General features: G+C 38.8%; 1 protein-coding gene across 2 annotated transcripts in view; it reads left to right on the top strand.

Annotated features, from left to right (window-relative positions):
• Positions 1-18,740, top strand: part of ABCC8 (ATP binding cassette subfamily C member 8) — a 74,366-nt gene that overhangs the window by 36,576 nt on the left and 19,050 nt on the right. For both annotated transcript variants that reach the window (XM_041414966.1, XM_041414968.1), the window contains exons 15-25: positions 1,084-1,159; positions 1,248-1,353; positions 5,592-5,627; positions 7,153-7,188; positions 10,454-10,552; positions 11,340-11,424; positions 12,083-12,163; positions 14,184-14,321; positions 16,702-16,827; positions 17,541-17,640; positions 18,236-18,483. In XM_041414966.1, coding sequence (XP_041270900.1) covers positions 1,084-1,159; positions 1,248-1,353; positions 5,592-5,627; positions 7,153-7,188; positions 10,454-10,552; positions 11,340-11,424; positions 12,083-12,163; positions 14,184-14,321; positions 16,702-16,827; positions 17,541-17,640; positions 18,236-18,483 — 1,131 coding nt within the window. The remainder of the gene's footprint in view (positions 1-1,083; positions 1,160-1,247; positions 1,354-5,591; positions 5,628-7,152; positions 7,189-10,453; positions 10,553-11,339; positions 11,425-12,082; positions 12,164-14,183; positions 14,322-16,701; positions 16,828-17,540; positions 17,641-18,235; positions 18,484-18,740) is intronic.

Raw genomic sequence — 18,740 nt, forward strand, 5'->3', positions numbered from 1 at the left:
GGGCAATGTTGGGTCAAAAGACTGCCTGGAGTGACGACAGTGTCACAAAGGAGAGGCCAGTGCAGTAACCTCTGTAAGGTATTAATGGAAAGCCAAGCCCAGGGATATTATTTTTGGCTCCATCTATTGACACTACTGTCACCAGCAGCCCTAGGTCAGGGAATTTGTGCAGGTACTGTCTGTCTGCAGCTCATCGTCCAGGAAGAGAAATTAGCTGAGAGAGGATCCTCTGGCTGCCTTTGGTAATCCAGAGGGAGGAACACCACACTTGCTTTTGCTCAAGGTAGTAGTATCAACTTTTCTCAAGGGTGTGATAAAGGTGTCCCCTTCCATGCTTCTTAGATGAAAAATTGTTGTACCTTGCATAGCTGAAAGGCTTGGGAGGCTTTAGTGGCTCTGAAGAAGTGAGAGAAGAGGATCCTGTATAAATGTAGGCCTTTTAAAATTGTCTCCCTTTCCTTGTTTCTTGTAGTATCCATGGAAATCTCCATGGAAAGTCTGAACAGGCTTTGTTTCCTGGTTTTAGTCTTTTTCAATGAAATTATTTCTGTATCTAGCAAAACCTAGATTGTCTGAGAATCATGTCAGAAATACAAAGGAAAATGCTGTAATGGGCAGCAACATCTGATTTCATGGAAGGTTCTGCAGGTCTGCTTGGAATTTGGGTGGTGTAATTGCTGTGTAAGCTGTGCTGTGTCTCAAGTGACATTCAGGGCTCTGCAGAGAGCAAACTGGGCATGGATGTAATTTAATTGTGTTTTAATCATTTCACTTATTACATGTACCCACCTTACAGACAACAGAGCAAGAGAAACTGTAAATGGCAATTTTTTTGCCCTTCTGAATTCTGAATAATTTTCTAATAGTCTAATAGTGCTTGTTTGAGTTCAGAGGTTTCTACCCATCAAAGTACAGTCCTTTACAAAGTCAGTCACTTAAAGATCCATTTCCTGTGTTGGGCAAAGGCTAACTCTGTTCCTGTGCTCAATGTAATGAAAAAAGAAGTGTCTCTGATGGTGCGGGGGTGGGAAGTGAGCTCTAAATCTGGGCTTCTGTTTATCTTATTTCTCCGTATTTTTATAGATCACAAATGGATTTTTCACTTGGACACCTGAAGGTCCTCCAGCATTGTCCAATATTGATATCCGAATCCCTCAAGGTATAAAATAACATCAGATAAACAGAATAAGACATTTTTCCATAGTTATTTGGTGAGTCATAACCTTATGTATCTTCCATCCTCACAGGACAGCTAACAATGATTGTAGGACAGGTGGGCTGTGGTAAGTCATCTCTCTTGCTGGCCATACTTGGTGAGATGCAGAAGATCTCTGGGAACATATCCTGGACCAGGTAGGGGCATTTAATGTAAGATTCTAATTTAATTTAAAAATTCAGCTTGACTAGAGTGGTAATGCAGAAAAAGCCTAAGATCTCTCCAGAGCTTGTGGAGTTGGGGATTTTCTAGATACCCAGTCAAGATAAAAACCTTACCATAAGATCAGAAAGAATCCCCAGCCAGGGTGAAACAAGCTGCCTATTCCATTAATAGGAAAGCACAGCTATTCTTGGGCATGCTGCACTCCAGGAGCATAACCTGAGTGAAACTGTAACTAATTTGGAATTAGAATTAATGAGCTTGAGGTGTTGTGCAGCTACAGAATGGTTCTTGCACTTTCAGGCCTGAGCTGGTGTCTTTGCATGGAGTTCTGAAGAGGTTCTGGCTCACTGGGAGCAGTGTCTGGCTCAGATGTGTGCTCCATCCCAGCACCAGGCTAATGCCTGAGAATTTGAAGAGTGTTTTTCAAGTGGCAATGACCTCAGAGTCATCCCCAGTGCATCCTGCCTGCTCTGACAGGAGTGAGTCAGCCATGTCCTTCCCTCCTTCCCCAAGGGCACACAGCACCTGGCCTCTGATAGCCACTTAGAGATTCCACTCATGTCTAACTTGGGTATTGGCCTTGAAGGGAGGGGAAAAATTGTTCTGAACTCCAACAGCTTCTGTTGGGACTTTTTCTCTTGACCTTCAGGTGAGGTGACAGATGGTAAAATATATTGCAGCTCCTGTATATGGTTTCCAGTAAATTCCTGCCATCTCTAATACACAGTTTGATCAATGTGTATGAACATTTTTGGCCTGTTTATTTCACAGTGCAAGACTTTCTACCCCTACAGTCTGTACTTTGTCTTTGGGGCTGTGATTATTTGTAGGTAAAGCTCAACAAATTGCAGAAGTACCTAGTGAAACAATTAATTTTATTTCCAATTGATTGGGAATGAAGGAAAACCAGGCTACCTATAAATCAAATCCACACACTCTGATGGACAGAGGGTCATTGTTGTGCAGTGAATTCTGCAGCGATTTTGTGGAAGAGTTCTCTAAATTCCTTGAGTGTTTGTCAAGAGATATGATTTATATCCAGCCTTCATGTGTAAGCCAGTCACACTACTGAGAATTGCACGTGCTTTAATAGCAACAGTATGAGGAAGGAAGGTTGTCTACTTTACAGGTTGGGAAAATGAAACATAAGAAGATGACCCTTTCAGCTAGTGAGAGAAACAAGCACAGCAGCCAAAGTTCCAGAATGTGGTGATCTATCCACGAGGATATACTTCCATAAGCAGAAAATCAGGCTGTAGTGAGGAGCCATACAGAATCCCTGCAGCCTTATTAGGTGAACTAATTTCATTTCAGCAAGGCTGTAATTTTTTACAGATGGCATAACATGATTAAGAAGTGTAATTTGAATGTCTGATGCTAAAGTAAAACAGATGAGATGATATTTCTGATCAGAAACTGTGCTGTGTTTTTAAATAGCACTTGTTTAGAAGTATGTTCTTCACAACAGTGGAAAGGTCAAAACGTTTTCATGTCTTCTGTATGTGCCAAAGTATCACAAGGTGCAATTCAGTTGTTATCATATTTGCTGTGCTATCTGTCAGATATGTAGAAAGGGAGTTGTGGCTGAAACAATCTGAGCACTGTAAGTGCTGGCTGCACTGGGACAGATTAGGTGCTGTCTCATCTTTCAGAGCTGCTGCCATGTGCACTGGTCTATTCAGATGGGTGCAGCCAGTGTGGGCTGCACACCTGTGTTGTAAAGCTATCAGATGAAAGCTCTCTTAATTTGATAAGAAAATACTAATGCCTGACTGGGAACATGCAACCTTATCCCAGGTTCAAGGAGAGTAGTCTTATCAAGTAATCATCAGGGCTCATAGCCCCAGCTCAGGCAATCAAAAGTGTCACCAAAATCACTTCAGTTCCTTGTTAGAGCTCTTTCTTTGGGAATGCTTGGCTTCAGTCATTCATGTTACAGAATAGACCTGAATGAGTTCATCCAAATTTCCTGCCCCTTCCCTTCCTCCAAGATCACAGCTATGCAGATGAAGGATGTATCCTGCTGACATGTCACTCAGTGCTCAGGAAATCTGGATGCTGTTCCTGGCCCTTCCCTTGATCTAATGGATAGCAAGTTATTTCCCTACTCTTTGCCTCCATGCTTTATGAATAAAACAGGACTAACTGCGTATCATTTTTCTTTTTTCTTACAAAAATTCTTGCAAACCCTTAAAAAGTAATGTAGTTTATTCCCGGGCTAGGAGGGAGATAATCAGAAGTGAGCCATGGCTCATTTGTGATATTTTTGTTGTGTTACAGTGTGTGTCCAGAAGATTCAGCTCAGATTAATGCCTCTTATCCAAAGCAGCCTGAGGGCATCTCAGTATAAATATTTTCTAATATGGTTAGAGATTTAACAAAAATAGAGGAATCATTATTTACCTTCTGTACAGGTGGTAAATGGTAATGATTTGACCTGTTATTGAGTAAATAATTACAGAATATGCCATACTAATTTCTTCTGGGCAGTATCTCACTTTTAATAGTCCCAATTCAAGTCTTGTTGGAGTAAATAATACCAGAAAACTGACCTAATGTTTCTCAAAAAAATGTGTTGCTCAAACATAATTATGTAATTTGTTTTAAACAGGACATACATTCTTGCATGTGAATCTTGAGTCCTTATAATGTAAAGGAAGATAGAAATTTAAGGTTGTTAACAGTAGGTTTTCATCTTAGAGTGGAGTTGATTGGTTTCATCTAATTTTAAAAAATTAAAGTTGTTTTTGTGCATACAAAGTTAAATTGGTTTTTGAAAATACATGTTTACTGGAGTTTTCATAAACATGCAATTACTTAATTTTATTTAAGTGGGAAATCAAAATCTGAAGGCTTGAAAATCTCAGTAGGCTCATCTTTGCATCATTAGACATCTAAAACACCTTGACAAATTAGATCTAGACCTCATTATCAAACGTATGGTACTTTGGCATTTCAGCATCCTTAATTGCCAAGAGCATGCAGGAAAAGGGGGAAGGAAGGGATAGGACAAGTGTGGAAAAGTTGGTTGAGAAATTTGAGCTAAAACTCCAAATGGAGAATAATTGTTTCGCTGCTACAGAGCAAAACAGAGATCAGGGAATTGACTACAATTGGTTCAGGGTCTTTGTGTTGTGCAGGGAAGGGCTGGAAAAGGTATTTTTCTATTTCAACCTCTCACTAGTTACTGTAAATAATGTGTTTCTAGTTAATGATATGCAACAGGCTCCTGTGTTTTTGGAGACTGGACCACTGAGTTCACATGGTCACTGAAGACCAATGGAGTGTGAGTTTACTGTGGAAAAGCTTTGTTCCGTACACAGACCTTTGGGGTAAAGGTACTGGTGGCTGGCTGGTGCTTTCAAATTGTACAGTCATTTGATTTAGATATGGTCATTGCTTATTATGCATAAATTTAATGGAAGTGTCTCAAACCAACTTTTTAATCTGCAGGTATAGTTTTCTCTCCTGGATATTTATAAGCATATTGTGTTGGCACAAAGTTAATGAGACTGTCCTCTTTAAAGCATCAAAGACTTTGTTCCTCCTTGATTTTGTTTACATCATTTAACACACAGATTTTTTTTTCACTCTTTTGAATGGAACTGAATTTAGCATCAGTAATAAGTATGCCCAGTCATCCTGTCAAAACAACTCTGAACATCTTTGTGTACATTCAAAAATAGCAAAACCAAAACCTGTCTGTCCTTTGGACCTGCCTACATTTACACAATCACCCCAAGGATAGGGCTGGCACAGGACACAGTATGTGGCAACTGAAGATGGCATTTGGGGTTCACAGTAACCTGTTATATGCTGTAAAGGTGCAGTTACTCTCATGAGAAAGAAAAAAAAAAAAAAAAAAACCTGTATCACAAATTAGAATTTTGTTTTCCCAGAAAATGAACTTTTTATAATGGAACCGCATTCTTGTCACAGCAGGACTTCTCAGATCTCCTAGCACCTCCAGGACAGAGGTGATTTTATTTGAGTCAAATTAATGTTCATAAGGTAAAAAAAGGGTCACCAGATCTTTTCACCTGATGAAATCAAGTCAGTTTGTGTAGAAGGAACAGATGCTGCACTGCAGCCCTGTGATAAGTAATGTTTGCAGCCTGTGCACTAAGTGGAATTTAATAGTTTTACTTTCTGGGGCAGATTGCTTGTGCTCACTTAAGTAAACAGTCTTTGCTTTCTATTTGTGATGCAGCTGCACTTCTGACAGTGAGACGGGGGAAGATTTCAGGTATGATATTATATGCAGTTATTGGTTTTCCTGCTAAATTGATTGCAGAAGAAAAAACCAAAGGTTTCTAAAAGCTGTGCTTAAGATATACAGTCGGAGTTCTGAAAATCAGTGAAATTTTTACTGTATTATCTCAAGATACAATTTTTGAAAGCACTTATGCAAGTTATTAAAATGAGAGTTGGATTTCTGTTGTGAAAGCATTGCCATTTGGAGATTTTGAATATTGAATCCTGTTATGTCTTTGAAAATCTTTCTCTAAAGATCTGGACCAGATTATGCTACACTTTGAAAAATTGTATTATGTCTTTAATGGTCTCATTTATTAAAGCAAATTCTCCCCATTATCCTTCTCTTCATTTTTTTCACATCCTGTCATAAGTTTGTTTTCTCACCTACCATTCTTCAGGCACACACAGAGAAGTGTGGAGAGTAAGAGATTAGTCCATCTGTTGGTACAGAAATTATTTTTACCTGATTCACACAGCTCCCAGATTTTAGGAAGATTTAACAAATCAACTAAGAACAAAGCTTTCTGTCTTTGGGGCACAAATCTCCAGAATGGTAAACCTTGTAAAAGTGATGATCCTCTTCCTGCTGGACTCAGTGAGAAATTTGTTGTTGAAATCAGCAATGTCATATGGCCTCCCTTACCTTGACTTAGGCTAAATTGTGTGGCTTTTACTGACCAGAATATTTTCTAGTTCCTGTGATTCTCCAACTATTCCCCTGCCTTTTCTTTAGATTTGCCAGCTTCTTCTCTCCCATGTACTTTATTTCTCAGACATGTTGCCTGGTTGTCAGGCTGAGCAGCAAAACTGCTGCTCCCATCTGTGTGTAGTATAAGAGGAACTTACATGAACCTCATGTCTAAGCCTCATGGTAAAGGGTACTTTGAAATCTTACAGTCCTTTCTGTGTTCAGAGACTGAAGTTTCTGGGCCAAGTTGAAGGGAAACCATTTGAACCCATTAAGATAAAAGAGAGGTATTATCAGAATCAGTCTCATGTTTGAATCATACCAGTCTGAAACTGGTATGGAAATGGATGGGGAAGAGTGAGATAACATGCACAACAGTATGGCAAGAGTATTAAAATGTAGGAAAGACTGTTAGACTGGATGAAACAGTTAACTACATTATCATATGTTCTGGGAATCCTGGTTGGTTAAGTGCTGTACAAATGCCTCTGATGGTTTTGTTGCACTAACATCCTGTAGGACATTTTTGGTATTCTCAGAAAAGTATTTTGGGTCAAAGTCTTTTGAGGTCTTGAGTTTTGCTCATAAGTGTTAAAGGTTGTAGAAGCGCTAGGTTGTTTAGCACTTCTCCAAACTGAAGCTTTAACTCTGCGCTTTTTAGGTCAATATCACATAGCACAGAATTTTAGCAGAAAAAGAGCTTTATTTCTGTTATGCAGTCATTTTGCTGTATTTTTAATTATAGCATAGTTATATTACTTTGTGCTGTTATTTGCATTGTCTGAATAATTTTTTTTATTAAAACCCTTGTGTTTGTTTTCTACAGCCCAGAGAAAGAACCTCCTGTTGACATGGAAGTCAGGTACAGCATTTTAAAAACTAATGGGAAGCTCCAGAGGTCCCTTCCGACTTCAGCCATTCTGTGACTCGGTGAACATTGTTCAGCAGTTTCTGCACTTAATGAGTTTAATATTCCCCCTTAGAAGACAAACAGGATGTCTCTGTATGCAGCTACTGCAAGATCTAAAACAAAAACAAACAGGTGACCCTTGAAGTTTAATAATGGCAGAAAGATTTCTTCCCGAATGCTCAGGACTGGCAATACCAGAATGCTCCAATACTTTCCATCAAGCTGAAAATACAAGAAGCATATTTTTTGCATTTGAAATTATAATGCAGAGCAGTACACGTTTCTCTCATATCTGAAGAACATTTGAATTTGAGTTGACTGTAGTAGAAGTTAATGAACTGTGCAAATAATCAAGACAAAACTGGAGTCAGCAATCCCAAAACACACAGGAAAGGCTTTGCCATATATTATTACCTCCATCATCATAATCCTAACTCCATTGCATTTTAAGTGCATCTATTTACTTTTAAAAACTGCCAGCATCTGACTTTGTAGTTTTATTAGGGCGCTGAGATTCATATATGAGTCCCTTAACTAGTTGTGTTTGATCTTGAAGATCTACTGCACCTCCTGTACTTAACAAAATTAAATGTGAAAGTAGAGATAAATTAATACGTTGAAGCAAACAATCTTCACAACAGAATGACTGAAAGAGTAAGTTGGACCACAGGGTCCAACCTCCCTGCTCAAGCAGGGCCATCCCAGAGCACATGGTGCAGGATTGTGTCCAGATGGTTCTGGAGTATCTCCAGGGAGGGAGACTCCACACCCTCTCTGGACAATCTGTTCCAGTGCTCAGTCACCCACACTGTAAAGAAGTGAATGTTGTTCCTTTTGACAGTGTTGTTTCTGAAGAATTAATCTGATTCATAATTAGTAAACGGGCTTGATTCTATGTTAGACAAAGTTCATAGTCTCCAGGGAGCTCAGGGAACATTTTCCCTATTTATTGCAAGGCTGAATTTTTCTGTCTGCACCTCTGTGATAATTAAGAGGCTATGGTTAGCCTGCTGTGTTATCAGAGGGGAAAAAACACACTCCATTGCTGAGACATACAGTTATTTATGCAGTCTGGGGACAGAAAGCAATCAGTTCCACCCACAGAATAATCCCTGAAAGGCCTGTGTGTCCTAAACCATTGGTTTGCATTCAGTTCTAAAACTGTGAAACCTTATGGGTATTCAAGGCAGACTTTCAGAGCAAGTCTTTCACACTCCATGGCAGAATATTTTGTTCTCTGGATTTTCAGCCACGTGTTTCTCACCTTTCAGTAATAATTGTTTGATTGTCTCTATGGTAAGCAGCACTGTGGACCTGCAATAGATTTCATATATGTGAAAAAGAAGCTTGCAAGTACTTGCAGGCTTTTTGTTTATGTCAAAGTATGATCAGTTCTGATTTGCCATCCTAGTGTCAGTTTGCAATTAGGATTAATTTCGAGGAATTTACTAAATCTTCAGTCCATAATCAGTTTTGGCCTGTTGCCAAGTTCTTGCAGTAATGAATTCTCACTGATGTCCTAAAAGCAGAATGTAATCCAAATGTGAGTGGTATTCCCAGACATTGTGCTCGTTATCAGCATGGAGTGCATCACCCTGGCAGGACCCATATCTTCACTCAACCAAAGAACGCTTTCTGCAAAAGTTGTAAAAGTTTTTTCCTCAAAACTTTGCTGATATTTTTCAAAAACTAGCAGTAACTTTTTGATCACACTGAGAATTATGAGCTGCAAAGTCACAGTTTAAGCAATGAAAAGGAAGGGAAGGGAATACCTTTTCATCTTGGAATGCTCAGAGCAATTTTTTCTCAATTATTGAGATGAAAATTTCATACAGATTGAAAAAGTGCTGCTTTCTTGAGGTAGACCTGAATGCTCTTTGAATTAGATTTTGGGGCTGCAGGCTGGGCTGCCTAGGGGATATTTTCTGTCTTTTATTTTTTCTTTTGTTTAGCTATTTCTGTTTCATTTTCCAGTAAATAAAATGCATAAAGCATAATGAAATTCTAGTGAACCATCATAAATTTCAGCTTGGAATCATGCTAGCAGAATAGTGGAATTGTGTGTTCTTTCAAGTCATCAACAAAAATTGGATCCTATCTTGGTTTCTAAACAAGCTTGATAAAAGCCTGAAAAAAAAATGAGAAGGGCAAGTGACCTTAACGTATAAAGAGAAATAAAATGTGCTTTTTCAAGGCATGCTTTGAATTGCTTTTGGGTCTAACTAGAAATAGGCTGCCATAATGGCTGTCTAACAGACAAAGGCCACATTTGGGTGAGAGGTCCTGTCTTTTTATTGGATTAGCTGATAGAGCTAGGAAGAAAAGAAATATGCTTTTAGGCATATGATCCCTCTCTCTGCCTTTTCTGTAGAAAGGATGATATGCCAATGAGTTTTCCAAAAGTATCAGTTCTTCTGATAAAAGATGTTGTCTTTCTCCCAGCTCTGCCTTACTGGGATCCTTAACGCACAACAGACAACAAAAGCACAAATTCTCTAGCAGGCACTTTCCAATAATAATAATAACAATAATAATAATTTCTGTTAAATAATGTGTTCACTGTGAGTAAGATCCTGTTGACTGTACCTGGTAAATTGTCCCTTCTGATGATCCATTATGAGGGCCATTTCACTGGGGGAAATTCAGCAAATATTTTTTGTCTGTGTTCTCTTTTCTTGCCTTTACAGGCATAGAAATTACTTATTCATTTACTTTCTAGCTCTAGTTCTCTTCTAAGAATGGGGAAAATAATGGCAGAGGGAACTGCCTTTGTGCATGTGTGGAGTTGTTTGGATCTTTTTGAAACACTTTATCTTGCTAGAATATCCCTCCTGAAATTTATTTAATTTTTTTATATTAATATTTAATTTTTTATTAATCTATCCAAACAGAGCTGGGATTCAGTCTTTGGTAATTTTCCTACTGCCATCCACTCTGCTCAAGAGGCAGCTTTATTGAGCTGGACTCCCCAAATCCCACCTCATAGTAGGAGAAGAGGGAGCAAAGTGAAATTCAGCTGGGAAAACCATTCCAGTATTCTGTTGGACATTTATGTATTTCCTTGATGGAAAAGCTATTGATTGTCCTAAATAAAGAAAGGAAAACATTTTTGAAGACGAATTACTAGTTTCATCATTTACAAGAAAATGGTTTCCAAAAGCAGCAATTGCACTGGTAAGCTGGGAACTCCTGTGTTTGTTTTTTTTTTTTTCCCCAGGAAAAGAGGTGCAGTAGCTTATGCATCCCAGAAGCCTTGGCTGCTCAATGCCACAGTGGAAGAGAATATCACATTTGAAAGCTCTTTTAACAAGCAGAGGTAACAGGTTCCAGCACTGTTGTGTTTTTCTTCCCTTTTCCATAAATATTGGGGTCATGTGGGTCACACATGGGGACCCATCTCCCTGTAGGAACAAAACTTCTGCACCTGCCTGAAGGTGACAATCTCCTCCTTTGACCACGCTTTTCCTGGGTGACACAAGGGACAGGGTTTGTCTCACTTGAACTCAGGTGTACAAATGTTTCCATTTCCAAGGACCATGTTTGTTTAACATGCAGTGTTCTCTCACATGATTGACTAGTTTGCCTCTCCTGGAAGGACATCACCTGCTTGGGAGTGGGAATGTTGTTTGTAAAGATTTGGTGGGCTGCCTTTTTATTCAGTACAAATGCCCACCAGACGTTGTAATCAGTTGCTGGTATTCCATTCCCCCATCCTTAAAAGAAGTGGTTGATTATGTGTTTGCATCCTACGCTCATTTATTTTCTGTCATCCTTGGATATTGAAACAAGAAACAAAGGCCCTGGGTGTGAAAAACAACTGCTAAAAATAGCAATATACCTTGAAAGAAGTTATATTTGTTTTTCCTAGGTTTAACTGTTTAACATTTTTATTTGGGAAACTGACATAAGATCCTTTTTCTGAGCTGAAACATTACTTACTTGCCTGTGACTGAAAGAGATCCCATTAGAACAATTAGTGACTAACAAATATGTTTTCCACTGTGTGATTTTTTCCAGCTGGTTAATTTTTGTTCCTCTGCAGGTGGGAAATGTGCTTCTCCAGCAGTATCTGTGTGGATTTTGTTGCCTTTTTGTTTCCACAGGTACAAAGCAGTAATTGATGCTTGTTCCCTCCAGCCTGATATTGACATTCTGCCTCACGGAGACCAAACCCAGATTGGAGAGAGGGTCAGTAAACGGCTACAGGCTTCTATTTTTGGTTTAAATATATAGAGGGGGGTTTATTATTTTGTTGGTTCTTGAAATCTTACAGGTTATTTGGCAACAAAGGTAATCTTTTAGTTAAGTGTATGTTTGGGTCATTAGTCTGAAAGCTCATTGCTCAGTGAACATGGAAACACTGTCATTTATGTGAGGTGCAATGATTTAAATGTGCTGCTATCAGAATGTTTGACTGTTCTGCAGCTGCTATTGCAGGTATCCTGACTTAACAGGATATTTTTTGGTTTCTTTAGATGTAACAGAAAAATAAATAATAATACATAGATATATTTTTAGAGCCCTTTGATTTACAGAAGGGCAGGTATTTAATCAATGGCTTTATCATATCAGGGAAGATTAGGGAGTGATGAAAAAGGAAGCAGAAGCCAGAGATTTGCAAACAATTTACTGTAGCATATACTGGCACTGGTACAAACAAAAGAACCCCAAAAATGCCCCCTAAAACACTACAAGGATGCATTACAGGCCCACACATGGGAAAAATTTCTCATGTTTCTCTGCCCAGAAAAGTCTTCTATGGATAATCCAGTGAGAATAAGGAATATGAATATTCAGTTGATGTTTTCTTTAACTGTCTGATTGTTTCTCTCCCGCTTATCTCCAGGGTATTAATCTGTCTGGAGGGCAGCGCCAGCGGATCAGCGTGGCACGAGCGCTTTACCAGCAGACAAATGTTGTGTTTCTGGTGAGTAGTGTCCTTCTGTTTATGCTCCATGCAGAAGGAGGAGCTGCTTTTTTCATTTAGAGTATTTCATGGGTCACATGCTGAACATTGTGTTTCGCTGAGCCCAGACAAATGTGCACTGTGTGTTTTATATCTCTTGTCAGCTAGCCTGCAGGTAGGAAGCATTTTGTAAAGGCTGCAGACAGACAGGTAGGTATTGCACATTGAAATGCTGATGCTTCTCCTCTCACTATGTTGAAAGTTCAATTTGACCCTTGATTCTGTTTTTGGGTCTCAGAAATGGAATAGTTTCAACTGTGTTAATGAAATTCCTAAGTTGTCTCAGGCCTAAAATTAATGTTGCCTCATGTCTGGGGTGTTTCTTTTCTGCAACAAACTAAGCTGCTTTTGCACCCTGAATTGCCTGTTGTATATCCTGTCCCAGCTTCAGCTATGGAAAGAGAGTGACAGCAGGTTCTAACGCCTTCCCAGGTGGGAAAACAGATGCATCTTACACACTCACTCGTAGTGAGCTGGCTGGCTTTCCCATTTAGCATTTCCTTCTTGAGCTCAGTTTTCTAGAAGGTTTGAATCCACCTGGGATGACAGTGAGATATAAATCATGTAGAATTAGAAAAGCTGTGCACATTAGATGTCATCCCTAAAAGAAAGGGAAGCTATTTAGACCTTTCCCTGTAATTAGGCTGATCAATCTGTGCTTGCTTCATGTGTAGGGCATTTCCAGGCAAAGATCAGAGTGCAGGACAGTAGGGAGCAGTTGGGTCAGGTGCTCCAAATCAGCTGATCCACTACTGGTCTGTAACTTGGTTTTGCCCTTTTTGTCCTTCTGTGAAGCACACTCAGTAACCTCCTAATAACAGCAGGTTCTCTTATGGTTTGACAATGGAAAAACACCTACAAATAAACTTTATTTCCAGTATTAATATTTAGAAAATAGCCAGGAACCCTATATGTTAGTATTAGCAAACACTCAATTATTTTAAGGCTGGTTTTGTAAAGAAATACCTGTGAAACTTCACTCTCACAAGTACAAATGTCATGTGGCTGATGTTTAGGTCTGTGCCAGGTCAGAAGAGTGCAGCAGCAGAGCTGACAACATCCTTGCTCAGCAAGCACAGTGCACACACAGTTGCACACACAGTTTTGAGAGAAAATTTTGGATCATGAAGTTACTGTGTTTCAAAAGCACTTCCCTAGGTGCTTTATGTTGTGATGCTCTAGTTTATTAGAATCTAAGTGGCCATCTTTATCCTACTGCTAATTTCAGATATTTTTGATTTCTAATGAAGCCTGGGTTTAGTGTAATATTATAGTGTGAAATAGTAACAGTAGGTAAATCCTACAGCCAGTATCACTATTGCAAGCAGAAATATCAAATCAAAAGGTTTCTGATTCCATATAAATAAGATTAGGTAAACAAGTTTTCCAAAAGATGGTACAGATTAATTTATGCCTAAATTAATTGCATATAATTGATTGATTCAATAAGATAATGTACGTCTCAAATCAAACATCTGAGCTGAGTCAACAAGATGATCAATATTGCTTCTTTTGTGATTTTTTGGTGATTCTTTGTTAATAGAGTATTGATTTATGAAAAGAAAAAAAAAAAGTAAGTGAAGGCAGTGATATTCAATGGAGACAGATATATGCTCATTGTCTCTGTCCCTGGAGCAGTAATGCAATATCTGCCACAGACCCACACTGGGAGACTGACAGAAGCCATGCTCTCCAGCTGTGTGGGCCATAAACACATCTTTAGAAAGGGGCATGTCCCAGAATACCCTACAGAATTGTAGAATTGACACAGCTGGTTTTACTCAGTGCTCTCTGCAAAAACACAGTTTGAGTTTTGGTGTTCTGTAAATTAAGGAAACCATTCCTCAGCACAATTTTGATCTGATGGCCTCATTTATGTGCCTGTGTTGATCTATCTGGCTTTACTGGTATTAAAACCTCTCAGTTTCCTTGGATCCCACAAGTTCTGGATCCAAAAGCTGACCCCTTATCCTCATGACAGGATGATCCTTTTTCTGCCCTGGATATCCACCTGAGTGACCATCTCATGCAAGAAGGGATCCTGAAGATGCTGCGGGAGGACAAGCGGACCATTGTGCTGGTGACTCACAAGCTGCAGTACTTGCCCCATGCTGACTGGGTAAGGAACTTCTTCTCAATTTTTCTGTGCAGGAAAAAACATAGCAGGAACATGTCTTGCTGCAAACAGTGCTTTCCCTTCATGTCCCCACCAAGTAATAGTTCAGTGAGAAGATATATAATAAAGGTCTTTTGAAAATCTGCCTATTAGGGGAGCCATAATTTTGAGATTCTCATCTTGGAACACCTAAATACGTTGGATTTTCGTAGAGCTGCTACTTAATACTCTTATGAAAGCAGGTTACATTTGAAATATAATGATAACACAAAACATTAGTTATATTGGATGTTTTGGCTAATTTTTTGACCTCAAAAAAGTGAAATGTTTGAGTAACACCTTTGCCTCTGCTGGGATGTTACTAGGAATTTGTGCCATCACAGGAAAAGGTTCATTTATGCAAGGTGGGTATTGAGAGGTACGGAAATATAAGGAAAAAACACAGTGTTTCCCTGTGGTTAGTACGAGCATATTAAGTATATACTAGTATATTAAGAACATCTTTGCCCTTTGTATGTGGGCAAGATTTTAAGAAATGGTGTAGCATTTGTTTGTTAGGTTTCTTTTTTATATCTTCTACTTTAAAGGAAAAAAAAATGGAGGTATGCTTTCTATACCAGTTTTTAATTGGAAATGTCAAAGATGAAGAAGGAATTTTTGGGGGTTTGGATTTATTTTTTTTATTCATTAGCTCCCATTGGCCTTGCACTTATTTCTGCAGTTTTCCAGCCTCCCAGGTCTCCTGGTCCATGATGATTGATGACTGCAGTTATACCTCCTAGCAGGACTTCTCTCTTTCACATCTTGCACAGGCTGTAGCAGCAGTTTCCTGGTCTCAAGAAATAATCATATTGCAGCTGCTTCCTGAGCTTCATGCTGTCTTGGTATAAAGTTGCAGATAGACATTCATCTTGTTCTGATCAGGTTTTTGTGGGCAGCAATTGTTATTTATGGTCTCTGCTTTGACCTTGTCCCTCAGTTGTTTGTTTACCTTTAGAGTTACCACTGTTCTCAATACGGTCCTGGTTTTCAAATTAGTCTCTCTTGGGATACTGGAATTTTTTGCCTCCTTCCCCTCCCTATGAGTCCCTCTCAACTTCTTCTTTTTTTATTGTTGTATATCTGCAATTTTTTAAAGGCAAGGAAGGCTATGGCTGTTCATCAGCGTAATTGTTTTAATTTTCTTTGTGAATAGAAGACCTATTTCTAGATGTTGCTGTTTCAGGAGATGTACGAAAATTGCTCTATTTTTATCTTCTAGATGTGTAATATTTTTATGAAATACACTTTTTCAAACAGTAGCACAGAAAGGATTTGTATGAACTTCATAATAAAAAATATTTATTACAAAATAGTTCATGTTTTTCCCTAAGTATAGGCTTCATTAATCCTTAGCAATTCTTACCCAATGGAGTAAAGAGGAAATATTTATTTTGTTGAGAAATTTTAAATAAAAATATAGTTTGAAGTTTATGTCATGGTCTCCCTAAATCTTTTCAACAAAATCCTCAGAAGAATTCAAGGTCCAGCCCAGTTGCAGGTTTGCTGAATAAATTGTTCACAAAAAGATCCTTGTTTTCTTTACTTTTACCTTCTCTCTGGTGCAAATTCATAGCAATAATTGAAAGTAAATTCTTTGCAGTAAATGAAATTGTTTATTTCCCCACTCCCTGCCTGTGGAAATTTCTGAGTTTCCAAGGAGAGAGAAAAATAAATAGTGCATTAACTCTTTTGTAATTATGGGGGTTTGCAGTCTGCATGCCTCGTGTTCCAGTTGTCCCTGTCAGACCCAGAGTGGTGGTAGTTCCATTGTGTGTATAACATAGTTACGCTGACACAAACTGGAAACTGCTCCCTGCAGACTTTGTCTTGCATAGATATTTTTCTTTTCCAAACTGTGCCCACTATTTTATGCTTTTAAGGCTTTAGGGATTCAAATTGCCTAGCTCTTCCTTATCAGTCCATGGTATCAGAGAAGGAGCCAGCATGCTCATATCTAATTGCCTGAATGAGGGCAAAACCTCCTGCACTCAATGTCTTGCTAAAAGCTTTTTCCTTTTAGGAGGTAAGAGAACTCTAAAATCTGATCTTGCTAATGACTTGTATTTAGGCACAGATCTGCCAACAGGGATCCCATTCTTCTTTCTTAAAGGCAGCCTTTTCTGAAAACATGGAGTGCAGGAAGTTTCTGAGTTTTCAGCATCTTGAATGAAGGGGATGGAGCCAAGAGATAATGTCACTGTCTTCTTGGAGACAGATTTGTTTGTGGAAATATTATTTATTTAAGAAAAGAGAAAATCCTGTCAAAGCACAGCAACATAGCTTTAAAATAAATAGTCATACCTGGCTATTTATCTCAGCACTTGTGTTTCTGACTTTTTAGATAATTGCGATGAAAGATGGTAACATCCAGAGAGAAGGAACACTCAAGGACATTCAGAAATCAGAGACTGAGCTCTTTGAACACTGGAAGACATTAATGAATCGACAAGACCAAGAGCTGGAGAAGGTTTTTGATGGGCAGGGCAATCAATATGTGCAAGAAAATCTTGTCTTTTTTTTTTTTTTTTTTTTTTTTTTTTCTTTTTTTTGGGCCTTAGTTTGCAAGGTTTAACAAGAATTGACATGCTGTGTGTGATGTCTAACTTAATATGACTGTAGTACTGGTGTTACCATTATTATTTATCTCTTAAGATAAATTCCTTCATCTGGACATTCTCATATTTCTTTGATTCTGTTCTATTCCATTCTTGGTAGGAAGCCCTAGCCAATATTGTCACGTAAGGATTACAAATATGGCCATTTTAGGAAAAGCTTTGCTAATATTGACAGCTGGTTTTATAGATATGCCTGAATTTACTCATTGCCTTGGGTGGAAGCTTTTCAGATATGCCTATATCAAGTTCCCCAAATTATGAAGATATTTTGTCTTTCATACTTATAACACAAGAAGAATGAGATATTAATCTTAGTTCCTACTAATTTGGGATAACTGTCCAAGTTAGGATTCCAGGAGGGCTGGGACTGACAAGCTGAAATGAATGTTAGATATTTAATTTATGTCCTTTCGTTTTACACAGACCTAGAAAATCAATCACTTAGGGCTGCCTACTGTGAGATTCCCACTTCTATTTTTCATTAAGTGGAAACAGTTTTATACAAGTAGCAATTTTTGGTATTAATTCTCTGGTTGAAAACACATGAGCTGTGTCCCTTTTTCAGGAAACAGCTATTGAGGAAAACCCTGTTTTGGAAAGAACAAACCTCCGGAGGACAATGTATTCCCGGGAAGCATTGCTGCAAGATGATGAAGAGGATGAAGGTAAAGGGCACCCTTTGAGCCCACTGCCAGTACATAACCGTTTCACACTTAAATTATATTAGAATGATTAACACATTCAAATTGGCAAGAGAACAAAACGTTTTTCATGTGGGTTGTGATTTATAGGAGTGCTTGTGTCCATTGCTTTGACCTCTGGACCAGAGTGATTGCAAGCGTCCACAAGTCATCACTTCCTCCAGACTTCCGAGGTTTTTTCTTATATGCAAATATGATTTAATAATGAATGAAGAATAGTATTAAACAATATGCTGGGAAACTTCACCTGTCAACAGCTAAACATATTTGCTTAAAGTTTTACAAAGGAAAGAGATTGCAATTTATTTTTATCCAGCCAGTGCTTTCACATTGCAAAAACATGGTTGAAGAAATTGATCACCAAGTGCTGAGGGATTTTTGATCTTTTTTGTGTGCATTACTATTAAGTTTAGCAGTTTAATGCATGCAGTTCTGAGCAGGTGCTTTGACCTTAAAGCCACCCTTTATACTGGATGGAAAGACCTGGTTTGTAGTTACCACTTGCCAGTCCCTTGGATATGTATGTCAGCACGGCTGTCCTTTTTCTTGCACCTTGCAGAAGAAGTAACAGAGAGTGACGACGAAGACAACCTGTCTTCAGTACTGCATCAGAGAGCCAAGATGCCCTGGAGAGCCTGTGGCAAGTACCTGAGTGCAGCAGGGATCCTCCTGTTGCCCCTGCTGCTCCTGTCCCAGCTGCTGAAGCACACGGTGATGGTGGCCATTGACTACTGCCTGGCACTCTGGACCGAGCATGCCATTTCTATCAAGATGGAGCCCGAGACAAAAAACTGCTCCCAGTGCATGGTAGGCACTGCCTTGTTCACCTTCCTCTTATGACTTCACTGGGGGTGTTCTCCTGCTGTCAACCTCTGCTCTGAGATTTGTATGCAATGTGCTATTTTTCTATAAAAGGACCATCCAGAGTACTTTGAAGCTCAATGCATTTTTGCATACACAGCACAGTAAAATGAAGTTAAGTTTGGTGTGGTCTTCTCCTTTTGCTAGATTTATTGTATATTGATATATAGTGTATTGATGTATTGTACTTTCAAACCTGGGTT

Source organism: Onychostruthus taczanowskii, unplaced genomic scaffold, assembly GCF_017590055.1.
Source record: "Onychostruthus taczanowskii isolate IOZ18803 unplaced genomic scaffold, ASM1759005v1 scaffold49, whole genome shotgun sequence".
Classification (NCBI taxonomy): Eukaryota; Metazoa; Chordata; class Aves; order Passeriformes; family Passeridae; genus Onychostruthus; species Onychostruthus taczanowskii.